General features: G+C 39.0%; 1 protein-coding gene across 3 annotated transcripts in view; it reads right to left on the bottom strand.

Moving 5' to 3' along the window:
- Positions 1-14,550, bottom strand: part of pard3bb (par-3 family cell polarity regulator beta b) — a 368,918-nt gene extending 354,368 nt beyond the window's left edge. For 2 of the 3 annotated variants that reach the window (XM_041806626.1, XM_041806627.1), the window contains exon 1: positions 13,428-14,550. In XM_041806626.1, the coding sequence (XP_041662560.1) occupies positions 13,428-13,547 (120 nt within the window). In that variant the 5' untranslated portion in view covers positions 13,548-14,550. The remainder of the gene's footprint in view (positions 1-13,427) is intronic. The other variant, XM_041806625.1, reaches the window with a different exon arrangement.
- Positions 14,551-17,588: the final 3,038 nt, after the last annotated feature.

Raw genomic sequence — 17,588 nt, 5'->3', positions numbered from 1 at the left:
TATTCCCGGCCCATTCTTCGTTGGCTAATCTCTCAAGATCCTCCAGATTTATTGGTCTAGCATTAACCTTGGTCTTCGGTTCACCCCACAGATTTTCAATGGGATTCAAGTCATGGCTTTGTGCAGGTTAGCCAGAAAAATTCACTTTGGTCTTTTGGAGGTAGTTCTTCCCCAGTAGTGACGTATGTTTTGAGTCATAGTCATGTTGGAAGATAAAGCCATGACCAAGACCAAGTCTGGCTGCTGACTGCTTTGAGGTTTTCTTTCAAAATCTTTGCATATCTCTCTTTCTCCATGACTCCGTCCACCTTTATGAGATTTCCAACTCCAGAGGAACAAAGCTTCCCCACAGCATAATACTCCCACTGTGGTGTTTCACTGTGGGGGCGGTGTTCTTTGGGTAATGAACCTCTCCCTTCTTTCTCCAAACTTGAGCAACGTCTCTGTAGATAAAGAGCTCTAGTTTGGTCTCATCTGACCAAAGGATATGCTTCCAGAATCAGAGTCTTTCTCCAGGTTGTCCTTAGGGTACTATATTCTAGCTTGGAAATGTCGCTTCTGCAGAAGTGGATTTTATCTTGGTCCATTCCTGTGCAAGGTTTTAGTGATGGTCTTCTTTGAGACTACAATTCCTGGCTTGGCTAAGTCCTTCACTAGAGTCTTGGCAGTTGTTCTTGGGTCTTCAGACACATCTCTCACTAGTTTTCTTTCCAGAGTCTGTGAAATCTTTCTCTTCTTACCTCTGTTGTGACTCTCTTTGAATTTCTTGATGACACTTCTCACTCCAGTTCTTGAAACTTGGGAACGCTGTGGAAAATTTATCCTTCTCCTGCTTTGTGAGCACCAAAAATTCTTTTTGTCAAAAATGATTGGTGTTTTGCAATGAAGCTTTCTCTAGTGCCAGCTCAAACTCTTACTGAAGTTTATAAACACTATGTGAACTGGAAGATGGCCCGGCCAGATATCAGTACCAGCAGATGTTGGCTTAATAAAGCAATTATCAGTATCAGCAGATATTAAAACCTATATTTAAAACTATTTTGGCTGTGAATATCAGCCTATATTGACTGTAAATTTTTGCCATTTGTACTAATGATTTTGTAAAGTTTTAGGATGGACCAACAGACCCACACCAGTTAAGGTCTTTTCTTTCTTTATTCTTAATCTTTAAAGTTCAAATGTGTTTTAAGTACTCAAGTTTGTTTCTTTGTTCATCTTTGAATATTGAAATGTGTTTAAAGGACTGAAGTTTTAGGGCTGAAATACATATTCTAATATCAGTATCAGCTAAAATGAATCTGTAAATATCACGCGTCCCTAGCTTTGAGCTTTACAAAGTTAAAGCACACCAGTCAACAACAGAAGCACTTCTAAAGAGGGCAAATAAATTTGACCCCACTAGTTTTTGTTTCTTGTGTGCAAAGTAAAATCATGTCAGCATCTAAAATAAAACTAGAATGTTGGGAAAAGCTGTGTAAAAATCCCTTGCTCTGTTTAACAGCACTTGGGAAACACTTAACAAAATAAAATGTTCATAGGGGGCTAATGATTTTGTCCTCATCGATATGGAGTATTGAAGAAGCACTAATCTGTGTGGGATAACAGTCACATTAGAGTCAAACTGTCCCTTGGCCCATCCTGTGACCACAAAGAGACAGTCTGCCTTCCTTGAATGGCAATGCAAGGAATTTGCTGGCAGATATATCTTGATAGCCGTTACTGACCAGAAGCTTAAACCATTTATGAAAGTCACAACCAGATAATATTTCTTGTTGCCTGCAGCAGATAATGGTCATCAAGTAGTAAGTACTGTATGCCAAATAATATCAGTATTCCTATGAATGCCATGCAAACGTTGCACAGGATAAAGTTAGCTGGATCTTCATAGTTCCAGTCAGATTTTGTGTTGACTTCATTCAAAATACAAGTCAGAATTATTAATGGTCTGGTCATTAAACTCTACACAATCATTGTCAGCACTGGATGAACACATTCATGTGATTTTTCCATAGAGTAGGTGGCTTGTGTCTCCTGTCTCCCTCCCCCTCTCCGTAATAATTGCCTGTGCTCTGGCATGAGGCCAGGATCTTTTGCCATTTTATCAGCCTCTTTGGCCCCACCTCATCAGAATTCCTGCCCTGACTAATGAAACTGCGGCACACCCACTCAGGAAGGAAAAGCAGCGGCCAATTAATCAGGTTTCAATTTCAATGATGCTCAATGATGCTTTCAATTATGTTTTCCTTGTTTGTCAGAGTGTTCTGAATGCTAAAGTCTTCAGAGTTCAATAATGTATGTGGTGTAGACATTGTATGATCAATGAGTAATGTTTTCATTTTAATAATATTGCTGCACAAAATCTACTTCATACCATTTTTCCCAAGTTTACTCAATTTTTGGACTGTGAAGAACTTTGAGGAACCACATTTAATACAGCATTTATTTCCTTAAATACTGCATACAAGCATTTACATTTAAAGTTAACAAAAGTGTGTTATGTCTGAAAGTACAGAGGATAAAGCAGACTAACCCTGCAACCACAGAGACAGACATCCTTAAACACACAACCACACACTTCTCTGTTTGGCTAGAGCTAATTAAGAAGTCTGTCAACAAGCTGATCACTTCCTGACAACACCACACGAAAACAACCTCAGCCTTCCTCTTTCCCCTCCCTACGGCTGTGCTTCCTCTTCAGTTTATTCAATTCCTCACCACCACAAAAGATTCTTGTAGTCATACTTTATTTCCCCATACAGCTTAAATTACTATTTCCCTACAGCATGGTTTCTGATTTTGTCTACAATTTCAGACATCAGGGATAATAATTGTTTGTTTTAGCAGTTACCAACCTGATATTGCTTCTTGTTATGCCAAATATTAATCAATCATATAACCCTTAGTTTCCTTCAGTTTTTGAGTGAGGAGAATGTACTTATGTACCAACAAGGAGTGGTTAAAAGTCTCTATATATTAATTTCTAAAAATGACTGAAACTATTTTTTAAATAAACAAATCAAATAGTCTCTAAAACTGTATGATTGAACATCGGCAAGGGGCAGGGTGGCCATCAGGAGGTTCAGGACCACTCCTGAATGACCGACCCCTTCCAGACTGTAAATACTTGTATGGCTGTTGCATGAGCAAGTCTGGTCCAGTGCAGACAGTAGCTCCACAGAACACTTCCTGTGAGACTGGGCCAAATCCTTTCAAAGTAGAGGGCGGATACGAGCAGCTTCTCCTTACTTGGACTGTGACAAGTGTTTTCAGGTGAAGTTATGAAACTTCAACATGCGTAAACATGACTGATATTTTCTGCTTCAGTGAGGTCAGGCTTGCCGTGACCATGGGACAGGCTGATTCTGATGAGGGCAGGAGTGCAGGACAGGTGGACCAACTGTGTGCAAACCAAGGGAAACCACACAGCTGTTCTTCTCCTTTCCCTTACGCTGCACTCTCTCTTGTGCTGGAATTAGATATTAGGTCAAATATATAGATCAGCCTTTCCACCTGTGAGATTGTTTTTGTTCTGTTGCCTAGAGTTTGCTTTGATTGATGATGAGGTGAGTCCATCCAGTCTGAGTGCCATGCTTCTTGAGTTTCTAAACTTAATGGCTGCATTAGTGAACTGATTATGTGTGAATTGGTTTGGAAATTGTAAGGTTACATGCGCTACACATAGTAGATTTCATGAAATATTATTTTCCACGTGCCCTGGCATTAGGGCCTCTCCATCCCAAAGTCCTGGGCCAAATTTCTGTCCCAGTCTGTCCCTTGCATCAGCAGTATACTGCTGGAAGGGCCATAAGAAAGGTAAATAGATGGGCTGTTAGCCTACTGGTTGTGTCCATGTGTCCCATATAAAGAGGCCATTGTCTTTAAAGTGGGGGTCCAGGTATGGTTCTGGCCCTTTGGCTTTTCCCATAAGACTTTCTCTACTCTATCCTACCCTCGAGTTCCTGACTATATACTGTTCTATCTCAATAAAAGCATAGGAGCCCCCAAAAAGGTGACTCCATGGCTTGTCTTCCAACAGTCTTGAAAGAAACTGCAGTATAACTTAAGCCGGGATCCTAAACACAAACCCATGAGAACTCTCTCTTAACTTTAACGTTGCTATCCCTGTCTCTTTTTCTTCAATCCACTCTTAATTGTAAACAGGGTTACAACCAAGGGGCAGACAAATGCAATTGAAGAGAAACATTCAGAGCAGCTGGAACAGAAAAAACTAAAGCATAAACTAAATCCTAGATCTCACCTGACTTAAGCTCTACTTAAACACACATTCAAATGTGGGTCCCCCTTAAGCACAGCAATAGGAACTCCTAACAAAGCAGCTGACTGCCCGTGTTGACAGGCTAACAGCGGATCCAGGCAGAAACACACAGGATTAAAAAATATGTTTTTAATATGAGAAGCACACTTGCAGAGAGGAAGAAGGTGACAGGAGGAGGGGAAGACATGGGGAGGCAGACAGAGAGCGAGCTGTCTCTGTGACAATTTAAAGACATGATTTGCCAAGCACTGGGAGGGAGGATTAGGGACTGGACTGCTCTGCAACACACACATATCCTAGCTTTCTAATCCTGGAACACATTAACAAACATAATTACACAGTTACACCAGATTAGTGTTGCAGAGAAATGATGGACTGATGGAAAGAGTTAAATACACAGAGAAACAACACAAAGGGGGAAGACAGGAGGAGGTGAAGCAATTGCACCATGCATATCTACCATCCCAAAGAGGAGGTACGAGAGGGGGAGGAGAAAGAAGTTCAGGAGAAAGCTGTCAAAGTTGGGAAAAGGGGAGTAAGATAAAGGTGAAAATACACAAAAAGAGGCATATTTAAAATGTCAGACAGCAAACAAAGAGTGGAGAAAGACAAACACGATCAAAAAGAAGAGAGAATGACGCTGGAAGGAGAAGTAAAAACAGAATTAACAAGGGGAGGTTGCAAAGTGCTGACTAAGGTGTGGGAGGGAGAGAAAGAAAACAGAGGAGGAAAAGACAGAACACAGTGGGAGAGCAGGTCAAAACACCCTACCAGGGCCTTATCTTACAGTCAAATGAAGCTTTATTCTGTATCATTTCTACTTCTTTGTCAGTTTAACTCTTTAGGTTCATGTTATGTAGAAAAAGAATTGGGCTTGACGGTGATAAATGTAGTCTGATAAGGCTCAAGGTGGATATAGTCTTATCTCCTATACTCCAGGGCTTTTAATCACAATTAATCCCAAAATTTCTACAGTTAATCAGGATTAACTGCATGATTTTTGTTGCATTCTAAAATTCCATTATTTTGCATTTAACATTGTTTTTGTGTCAAAATGGATTTTCTATTTGTCTGGATACAGACCGGTTTTGGATAGGTTGAAGGTTTAACATGAACTTAACCACAGAAAAGGGAACTTGTTTGGGCCTAAAGGAATAATACTGTTTTTTCTTTGAAGATGGGAAATGAAATAGTAGTGGCATTAGCCTCCAGTGATTTCAGTGGGCATTGCTCCTTTAAGAAGACTCACTGGCCAATCCAGCAAGGAATCTAGATTACACAGCTGAGCAGACGGGTACATTTTCTCTGTGTAATTTAGCAAGTTTTTGGTTGAAAAAAGGGACTGAAAACAAATGTATGCTCTTTCTAAAATGTTTGAAGCATTTTATTTTTCACACAGAAAGCCTCCGTGTTTGGCACTATTTTGCAATGAAAGCTCAGGCTACGTGCTCTTCTGCCTCAGCTTATCATCATCTCCTGATCAGCTACTTGGGTCTGTGGTTTTATCAGAGAAGATGACAACAAACTAGACTAGAACTAGTTATTTCAGCTCAGTTTCCACTTGAACAGCTGACACATTGTTGTCATAAAGTCAACACGACATGTCAATATGCCATGAACTTAACTAGACGACAAATTTCCATTTAGCTTAGCTCCTGTAAAACACCGGTATTCAGTAAGGCAGGGAACTCTGGATGAAGAGTGATGCAGACTGCAGGTAACTATGAGCCACAATCCTCTGAACAGAAATGAGGTTTATTGTGAAAGCCCACCCATGACAACAAAAGCTCAAAGTTTTGGGGGACAGACTCAGTTTCAACTCCTACATCACAAGGTAACATGCTCTCCAGTTTTTTCCCTCTCTCTTTCTTTCCACTGAGTTTCCATGTGCAGAAGTTATTCTTCTGTGTACCCATTAAAGTATCTTCTCATATCCTCAGTAAACAGCATGCATTTAAAGCATTTACACGGCTGTGGATGCATGGAGTCGATGCAGCAGCTTAATCAAAATAAGCAGATTAGTTTTAAGATTACTCCTGACTTAAAAATGTGACACATTAATTGTGGATCTTAGTTAATCACGAAGAATTGTGATTAATACTGGGTCTCCTGCAATGTGATATATGCTAACTGGCCACTTCATTGGGTACACCTGTTCAATTACTTGTTAACACAAACAACTCATCAGCCAATCACATGGCAGCAACTCAATGCATTAAGGCATGGAGCATCAGAATGGGGAAGAAAGGGGATTTCAGTGACTTTGATGCCCCGTCTGTAACAAGTCCGTAAACACTTACCGTTTCTTCTCTGTGTAGACAGCCAACCATACCTTTCTTGAAATTATCATTTTAGCTATCTGAATGTAAGACTGTGTTTATGTACAGTGAGTGTAACTAGGATAACTATGACCTCACCCATGAAGGAGCACAAGTAAAAGAAGCTAGACCCTCTTCCTCCATGTTATAACATGATGCAAAACTCTGTGTAAGCTGCTGCAAGTGTCCTTTTCATAGTGAACTTTTTGTTAACTTGCTTTCCAGAGAGGTAAACAAAATTCAGTTAAAAAAGGCAAAGTTAAATTAACTTTTGTTTTCTCTCTGCGTTGCTTAAAACCTTGGTAAAAATAACTTTATGATATCCAACCCTGGCAGATTTCTAGTAATTTGAAATTCAAGCAGTCGATGTAGGAGTCAAAAAAACTAAAATAAATGCTCCTCCAGCTTTACACTATACAAATGTGTTTGTTGTATTTTGGATAATGAATAGCATGTTAACTGTCTGCTGTGAAGTATGTTGTAAATTATGAATAAAAGTTTAAGAAAATGCACAAAAAAATTGTTAAAGGTAGGGCTGTCACAATATCAGATTTTCACTTCATGATTATCGTTGGCAAAAAATGTCATGATAACGATATTATCACGATATCAATAAAAATATAAATAACAATGGGACAATTAATCAAATTTGTCTTTAACTTTATCTATGTTGTGTTCCCTCTTTTGGCAGATGAATTGATGAATTGCTCAAAATACCTGTCTAAGGAGGTACTGCAGTGTCATTGCAGTGTTGTGTCATTGCGAAGGGTCATATTTCTTAAAAAAATGCAGAAATATTAATCGTAAGGTTTTTATTTATTCTGTAGCATGTGCTTTTAAGCTTTTCAAAGTAAAAAAAAACATCTGATTTGGGTTTTTTCAGTTTGGCAACAAGAATGAAATTTCCATGTTGTGATCAGCAGGGTCAATCTGTTTATCAAAATCCAAGATAGTTCTTTTACATTCATCAGTTATCAGAGATAACGTACTTTCACCAGAGTTAAAAACTCTGAGCTTTTGAGTAAACATTAGGGACACAGACCCCACACAAGCCATCCCATGGCTCCATCTCTGACTGATAAACTTATCCACCACACAAGATTTACATTATCATAATGCCAAAACAGTGTCAGAAACACAAGGTTATAAACACATTAGGAAATAATTAATTACAGACATATTTCAAGAGCACCTGCAGCAGTTTTTAACCAGAATTATCCCGTTAGCTCTTCTAAAAGAACTGAGTTTGATGGCTGCATTGGGATCAGGTCTGAATTTAATTTTTGCACTAAAACTGTTTAAGTCAGTAAACAAAGAACAGTCTAATTTTTTGAAATGCGCACAGAAGCTTTAACGCTCCTCACAGCGCTGCAGCCAATATCAGCGTCTCCACTGCTCTGATGCGCTTCATGACGCACAGGAAGGGACACTGGCACAGAGATTCTGAGCCAACATTCTGTTATTTGAGGGGAAATTCCTTCTATCCATAAAAATTGGCCTCTTTTCATAAAGCGTTTAATTTACGGACAAGGATGGGAGCAGAGAGGGACAAACAGAGTACAAACAAACTCTCAGAGAGAGCTGACAGAGCACTGCGCTCTTTGGCACTCGCGAACAATGATCAGGAAAATAATTCCACCGACGGCTTAAAAAACAAAGGATGTAGTCTGTAAATATCACCCTGATGTTACTCTTATCAATATTGCCCAGTTAATTGGTCCAGGCTGCCCGCTGCCGAAGTTTTTGTAGCGTTGTAGCTGACAAGGATGTGAGACTTTTTTTGTCGTGCTTCATTCAGTGAGAAAACTTTGATTAGAACCATGAAAACCCTTATTTGTCAAGAGCAGTGCTTAAATTTTATAGTTTCTTAAACTGAACACAGCTTCTGTCTTTCTGTGCTCAGACTTTAGGAGGAATTGGATGCACATGTGGGATGCAGGTGGGAGAGAGGGATGACACACACATGCCAGCAGGTGTTAATGATCAGGAAATCAGGGGGAATGGGCAAGTAGGGTGTTAGCTGTCCGACACAGGGCTCTATCGCTACATCCTGTCCATTCAGCGCTGTTTGAACGAGGAAAAAGAAAACTTGTTTTCTCTAAACATCTTGCTGGGCTCACAGTATGCGTATGCCGGGGGTGCACATGGAGTGAGTGAGTGAGAGTGAGAGTGAGAGAGAGAGAGAGAGAGAGAGAGAGAGAGAGAGAGAGAGAGAGAGAGAGAGAGAGCGGCGAAGTGAGGCTGGACGGTTTCAGAAGGAAGGGCGCAGAGGTTAGAGGGGAGCAGGAGTTGATGATCTGTTACATTGATGGGCTTATTAAAAATGTTCAGGGCTTGTGATGGTGCTGGAGTGGCACTGGATCATTTACACGATATTATCATATACACATTTTCAACACAATATTGAAATTTTATTTTTTAATACCACGGTTATCGTCAATACCGGTATAACGCGACAGCCCTAATTAAAGGTAAGACGTAAATCAAGTAAATAAAATTATTTTAGAAAGTATTTAAAATCAAAATGATACTACTCTAAGAAAATTCATTACTCATTGCTCTTGCCCATCCTATTTGTTTAGAGAATTAAAAAGGCTTTGAAATCAATCTCTCATCTGCCCTTCAGGTGGCTCAGCATTATATCACAAAGAAGAACACAGGGTGAAGGAGGAAGTGTTCAAAGAGGAAGAAGAGCTCACATGAAAGGGAACTGAAGGCTCTCCATGTGAAGAGCTCTGTACTTGTGAGGAGAGAAGAACTGCTGAATAACATCAGGAATAAAACATGAAACAGTAAATCAAGAGGGTTGATACAGGATAGGGGAAAGAAGATTAAGAGGCAAAAAGGGGAGTGGGAGCAGGAAAAAGAGGAGAGTGGTAGCAGAGTCAATCTCACATGATGATCTCACATCATCACAAACATACACTCACACACCGCTCCTACATCTCCACTACAATCACAACTGAGGCTTTCTGTCCATATGACTGCTGTGCTCTCTGAATAATGGAGCCAATATGAAGCGAGTCACTGAGAAGATTTGGTCATCTGATGGGGGTCACAGGGTTCTTGCCCTTAGAGCAGCACTGGGAATCAACAGCAGTCATAAAGGAATCATAAGAAGGAGTCATTTGCATATTACACTCACAACCAAAGCGACTTCTGCCTGCTCCTGTCTAGACCATCGTAATTCATATCAGATATGCTTTAAATTTTTTATACAGCAATTATGGAAAGCTGGACCTCCATGGCTTTTTCTAATTTCCCAAGACTTTGGGATATGAAAATCATATGGCTCTTTCATGATATAAAAATGACAGAGCTTTGGATTTTTCTTTCATGACTTCAGGGAAAACCTCAAATGTTATGAAAGTGCTGTTTCATAAAAAGTTATCTCGCCTCTTCTCTCTTTCAGGAGTTCATCACTTTTTTTAGAAACATTATTACAGAACTCCCTCTTGGCGCTGAATAATGTCGCTAACTGATGGCTCTGAGGACAAATAGACTGAGATAAAATTGCATCTGCATGCTTTTGTTCATAGTCCTAAGCACACTGGACTATTACATATCAATCAAAAACTATTATTGAAAGAAAAGATTGCCAGTTGAAAATGAAGTACTACAGTGTCAGTTGAGAGCTACTTTGACATTTCAACACTTTTTTACTTTTCAAAACTCAGAAACTTCAATTTTTATAGTTGAATACACACTTTATTTCAGTATTAGGTTTAAATATGACAGGAGGAACACTGCCGTTGCAATATCCTGTCTTCCTGCAGTATACTTTATAAAAATCCTAGAGGTTATTCCAAATTAATGCACTGAGTTTTCATAGTCTCAAATATGGGAAAAGATGCAATCACATTGTTTATACTGTGATAAGGATAGCTTGAGCTTGGTCTGACTGTATGGTATGAAATAGGGGAGTAACGGTACAGAAAAACTTTGGTTCGGTGCATACCTCAGTTTTGAAGTCACGGTTCAGTATGGTAACTATTTTAAAACATTAACCCTTAGAGCTCACGCGGCATGGATCCGTGCCGTAGGCACACTCCTTTGTTAACTGCTTGGTAAATTTTGAACCTTAAGTCATAGACACCAACTTGTTTTTTCCTGTGAAAGATCTGTGTTGTGCTTTTTTAAATATGTTCTTCATGCATTCGTAGCTCTTACAGAACATTTTCTAGTAAGCCCAGTGAGCTTATTATTGGATGTAACAGTGTTACATCCGATAATAATGTAATAATAATGTAATAATAATGTAAAAAGATGTAACAGTGTTACATCCAATAATAATGTAAAAATAATGTAATAATGTAATAATAATGTAATAATAATGTAAAAAGATGTAACAGTGTTACATCCAATAATAATGTAAGTGTCTTTTTTTCCATTTTTAATCCATTTTCAATCATATACGTTGGCTTTTGTCGGTGAGTAGCGCCATATTTGTTGAGGCCAATGTTTACGTGCAATGCATTGTGGGAGGGGCTGTCCTCCAATAGCAAGATGTTCCGTCTCTACTGCTTAAAGGAATGGCAAAAATGAATCTGACTTCAAAAAAGCGCATGGACTTTTTTTGTATATATTTAGATATTTTGAAAACCTTTAGTCACAGAATGTTTATTTTTTCACTGTTTTGTCCCAAAGAGAAAGGAGAACAAGTCTGTGCAAAGAAAAGGCTTAGTCACAATTGTTTACTGTGTGTTATCAGTAAAAATCTTTGAGTTTCAAATTCTGATTTCTTATTTTCTTTTGTCTTTAGAGTCCTATAACTTTAAAAAAAAAGATTTTTAGAAAAATAGTCCTTACAAGACACGATGGTGAAAAAAATAGCCATGAGCTCTAAGGGTTAAAAAAAAACACACACATCATATTATAGCATTAGTTAGCTCGTTAAGTGTACTAATCAATGTCTGTCCAGCTGATTTCAACACGGACTGGATTACTTTTTTAACTGGTGGCCAACTGGTCTGCCAATACAGAAATTTTACTTTTGAGCTAATATCTGATGAAATCAATATCAGGCAGACAATATTAAGCATCCCTAGTAAATGGCAGGGCTGAACAATTTTGGAAAACAATCTAATTGCGATTTCTTTTCCACAATAATGCAATTGCAATTTGATATCCGATTATCCCCTACCTTTCTTTTATTCTGTGATTAAAGAAATGCATGATATGTCATGCATAACTTCTCTGCTGCAAAAAAAGGTTTAAAACTGGTATTTTGACACAAATTTCAGGTCAAAGAAATATTGCACCTTTTGCGATTTGAAAAATTGCAGCATGCCATAATGCGATTTGATCTAATTTGCGATGAATTGCCCAGCCCTGGTAAATGGTAATGGTAAATGTGCTTAATGTTGCTGTTCTAATCATCTGACTACCCAAAGCATTTTTACTCTGCAGGTCAGTTCTAGCTAGCCTCAGTCACATGCATCCATATCTCTACTGATACAGCAGTGGGAGCAAAGTGGGGTTAGGTGTCTTGCCCAGGGACACATTAGCATGTGATGGAGTGGGATCAAACCCACAACCTCACAGTAAAGAGACAACCGACTGATTCATGGTTGCCCTGTGGTAATGTAAGACCTCATCTTAAAAACATATCTAGGAGTGGTCTCTCTCATATTAATACAGACATTTTAATGCAAAATTAAACAAACTGCAGCTTCAGCAACTGTTTTGTGTGCTGTTTACTTTTTACCAGAATTTGGTGAAGCTGTTCATTCAGGAGAATCAGGAATGTTGCACACACTCTCAGTAAAAATACTGTCTGTTTTTATCAAGAGAGCACTTAACCCTCAGGCCCTCCCAGAGCCCTTTTAGGGCTTTTTGATTGTATTTTTTGCCCTTACTTTGGCAGTTATCATGCTAAGATGATGATAATTGACAAAGATGTTTTTGAAATGTCATTATCCACACTGCGATGAGAGATTTTTCCACTGTGTAGACAAAAACTCACACTCTCCCTCCTAAAGCCCTTTTAGGCCACATTGACTTCCATTAAAACCACTTATTTTCATCCTACTGCCACTGCATTACAGGAATGAGAAATCCTGTTAATTCCTCTGTAATTCAGTCATTCAGAGGTAAAAATATTTTCACACCAAAAAAATGCCAACAAATTTTGTCATTTTTTCAATGTTTGCAGAGAGGCATTGTGGGAGATAATGATCTTGTTTGAACTGATAGGATACATCAGTGACTGTAGGCCAGTGGAATCAATTATTTCAACTACAACTACTTTAGGTGTTTTCTATGGATGTCAGAGTCTGGTGAAAAATTAAAATTATGAAAATAGATTCATATTTGCTATAAATGATGAGGACTAGAGTTAAGGACCAAAATTTTGAAAAAAGTTTTTTCTTTCATGTTTAATATTTCTGAATATATCCAATGTCCTAAAAAGGCTTTAAGAGGGAGAATGAGATTTTTATTTTTTTGTTATTACACAAAACTTAATAGTACGTCAACATCAGTGTTACTGCTAATGATTGCCATATCCAAGACTGATTATCCCTGCACAAAAAAATCTGCTTTGCATTTTTCAAATAGAAAATAATTCATTTTTTTTGTCAGAAAATGTGGCATTGTGTAAATAAACTGGCATTTATAGGGTTAAAGTAATGAAAAATAATACACATCTGCGATACGTGAGGAGAACTGGAGTTGAGGACCAATTTTTTTTTTTTTTAAGTTATTTCATCTATTTTGAATATGTTAAAATATATCCAATGTCCTAACAGGGCTTTAAGAGGGAGAGTGTGATGTTTTTAAAGGAGGGCCTGAGGGTTAAAAATAAAAGTGCATTACAAAGTTATGATAATTACCTGTTCTAGGAGTTTTCTGTATCTCTGTGTGGCTTGCTGGATGAGGTCCCTCACAGTCCATCCCTCCTTGCAGGGCACCACCACACCTGTCTGCCCAAAAGTGACTGTAACCTTCATCATGGTACTGTCCTCTTCATCCAAGACCCAGGCCCTCTGGATGTGGGTTATGAACAGTGGGCTGAATATCACAGGAGAGTCAGATGCTGATGGTGAGGCTTGGGTCAAAAGCTTGTATCAAAAACAAAAGGTCACACAGCTTGTCAGAAATGTCCACAGAGCCTTTTGACTTAATTTGCCATATGTTTACTACCTGTCCATGCCATTACTACTGACTTTTACAGCCTAGGTGATAAGATAAGGACAATGTAATTAGATCCAGCTGCGGTATGAAGGTCTCCTCACAGGGCTATTCATCTGTCATATCTCCACTTCAAGTATCATCCCACAAGTACTGATACGCCTCAGCTGGTCCATGCACAGCAGCGTCCAGTCTCCATGAACGCTACAGATAAAGCAGTCCCTCCATTATGGACTTCAGGGTCAGCTATTTCGCTAGAATTGAGTGTTGTGTCATTCTTCACTGAAAGTTTATCCGCATTAGATTTTGTAAACTGACTCCACAGAGGCTAGCGGTCTGTCAGCTAACTCCTCCTGGCTAAAAATGATTAGCTTGATAATGTAACCTGGCCTGGTAACGATAACAAGCCAAGGATGAGAGCTCTCGGCTGTCCGTGATATTATATATCCTCACGGCCTGCTCAACTAGTCGGCTGCTTTGTTATGAATTGTTTCAACACATAAACAAAGTTTGTCAAAACTTTACACCAGTTAGCAGGCTGTCTCCTCCGCTAGCTAACGTTAGCCACCTTAGCTGAACTTTGGAGGGAGGGATGCAGTCGCACGGGCATCATTTCAGAAGTTTTCTCCTCACGTAAGTTTCCTTCTCCCAGGCGGTAAGTAGCATTCAATTCATCACCGACACACAAGGCAGGCAACGAAGCCGCTATTCTCACTTGTGGTCACATACCGAAGCCGAAGTCAAACAAACCGCGGTACTTTGTGTTGGAAAAGTTTTGGGATTCCTTCACTGCCTGTTCGTCCGCTCCTGGCCAGTTCCTGACCAGCTCCTCCACCGCTCATTACTGTCACTTTCTTAAAGGGGAAGTACTCCCTTTTTGTTCTGGGATTAAAGGGTAGGAGGACATTGCACAACTCATGGATCCTCCTCTTCTGTTACTGACAGAGTGCAAATAGCAAGATGTCAGATATGCAGGAACACACACACTACTGCTTTAGACCAGAATAACTGAGTTCATCCACCAGGAGCCAGAGAGCCGCAAACTGCAGCAGTCTGAAAGCCCTGCATTAAGACCGCAGGAATAAAGGTTTACTAAATATAACAATCCTGCAATTAATAATCACAGCACTAATTAAACTGTTCTGTTTATTAATAAAAGAAACTACTGGAATCTGCACCACTTAACTTCACTCATGTGTTTGTTTGTTTATTTATTTATCTATGTATTTATTTATTTTGTGGACATTTTTCTACATTTATGGCTGCGATGTTCCCTTTCTTTTATTACTGGGTGGAGCAGGGGCGTAGCTAGGGATTTTGGGCTCCCAAAAACAATATTACACAGTCCACCCCTTAACTGGCTAGCCAAGCAACACATGCCTCATTTTTTTTACAAATATATATGCATTTTAATGTATGTTTGAAGCATTATTTCCATATTTATGAGCAATGTTTTTACTATGGTTAAACTGAATTTACTTGTAGTATTTTGCAGCGCTGGACATTTCTAAGGGAGGAGCAGAGGCAGTATTTATTTATTTTACTCTCTTTGATACAAATCTTAGTCTGTTGACTGATTCATTTTGTCACTTTTGATTAAATAATGACACTAATTACTAAGAAATAAAAACACTTTTCATTGCAGGCTCCTCAAGGGCCTCTTCCTACTGTGGGCCTGGGTAATCAGTACCTTTTTTCCCCCCTGTGCTACACCCTTGGGTGGAGGCCCACCAACAGAATTTGCAGGGCCCCTAAAAAACCGAGGGAATGGGCCCTGCCCAGTTGTGATATATTGATGATAGAAGTGCCTGTGTTTTTGATAAGTAGTATGGGTGCTAGAGTCCTGGCTAACAGTTTCTTAATTTTGAAGCTGAAAAATGTGTCAGGCTACTACTGGCTTCTGATAGTCAAACTATATATTCCTGCCACTTTTAACCCCTTTTCATTACTGTTCCACCTATTTGCAACATTTGTTTTCACATTAAGCCCACGTTTGCTGCTCTTTGAAAATTTTTACTGCTTTTAACCCGTTTCACTTGTTAAGCAACCCCTTATTGAACTGTTTAACTGCTTTTCACCATTTTTACCACCAATTTTTTGCCACTTACAGCCAATTTGCCACTTTTAACTACTTTTTGTAACTTTCACCCTTTTGTTGCCACTTTTTAACTGCTTTTCACCATTTTTATCACCTATTTTGCCACTTTGAACTACTTTTTAAGGATAAGTCCTGCCAATTTTTGTCACTTTAACCCATTTTTGCCACTTTTAGTCCATCTCTGCCTCTCTTTTACGACTAATCTTTTTTTTCTTCCTCCTAAACGTGTTCATATTTAGAGACTCTTTAGTATTGACTACACTTCACACTGTATTTAACAGAAAATTGCTCCTAAGTCTAGAGAGCAATAACTTGAAGTCAAAAATTTCGAACAAACCTTGGCATCTTCAAGCATAGTGGAACTGTAAAAAGTATTTAGCAAATGGAAGCAGAGTTTTGATAGAGGAAAAACATTTAACATCCATACTGGACCAAATTGAACTTTAAATAATTTTTATTGCATAGTAATTATAGAAGGTGAAGATAATGTCAAATCAATTGTGGAACCACACCCAAAACAGACATAATTCAGACGATATTAACTGATGCATCAAGTTAATGTCTTTATATTCGTATTTGAGTTTAGTTTTCATAGCTGCGACATGGTGGTGAAGTAGTTAGCACTGGCACCCCACAGTAAAACAGTTTCTGGTTCAAATGCCAGTCTGTGTGGAGTTTGCATGTTCCTCCCATTCTCTCAGTCCTTTAAAACATTGTTGTTAGGCTCATTTGTGACTCTAAATTGCCTATAGGTGTGAGTATGGGCATGAATGATGCATGGATGGATGGATGCAGGGATGGGTGCATGGATGGATGGATGCATGGATGGATGGATGGAGGCATGGATGGATGCATGGATGGATGGATGCATGGATGGGTGCATGGATGGATGCATGCATAGATGGATGTATAGATGGATGCATGCATAGATGGATGCATGGATGGATGGATGCATGGATGGATGGATGTATGGATGGATGCATGGATGGAGGCATGGATGGATGCATGCATAGATGGATGTATGGATGGATGCATGCATAGATGGATGCATGGATGGATGGATGCATGGATGGATGGATGTATGGATGGATGCATGGATGGAGGCATGGATGGATGCATGGATGGATGGATGGATGCATGGATTTATGCATGGATGGATGAATGCATGGATGGATGTAAGGATGATGCGTGGATGGATGCATGGATGGATGATGCATGGATAGATGCATGGATGGATGCATGAATGCATGGATGGATGGATGGATCATGCGTGGATGGATGATGCATGGATGGATTGATGATGTGTGGATGGATGATGCATGGATGGATGATGGATGGATGGATGATGGATGGATGGATGATTCATGGATGGATGATGGATGGATGGATGCATGGATGGATATTACATTGCTAATACTGTGATGGTATTAGTAAAGTCAGGGGGTGGAGGGCTGATTTGGGTGTTAACTCATCAACATTGTTGATAGAAAATCTTATAAATGCCTCAGTTTTGTCTTAAACCCTATCTTGTTTTCTTCTCTAAATGTCTTCTCTGTTTAAGATTCTTTCAAGTTAGAAAAATGAAACAAGGCTATGATAATTTCATGATTTGAATTACATCATTCATATTTCAACTTAATACAGCAAATATCAAATAGAAAACAGAAACAAAATACTGACTGCATTGTTATAATACGTTATAGTAAATGATAATGTTTTGCCTTTTAATATGCATACAGCACACATCACAACATTTCATGGTAAA

This window comes from Cheilinus undulatus, linkage group 15, assembly GCF_018320785.1.
Source record: "Cheilinus undulatus linkage group 15, ASM1832078v1, whole genome shotgun sequence".
Taxonomy (NCBI): Eukaryota; Metazoa; Chordata; class Actinopteri; order Labriformes; family Labridae; genus Cheilinus; species Cheilinus undulatus.
This window is presented reverse-complemented; position numbering and strand designations above follow the sequence as displayed.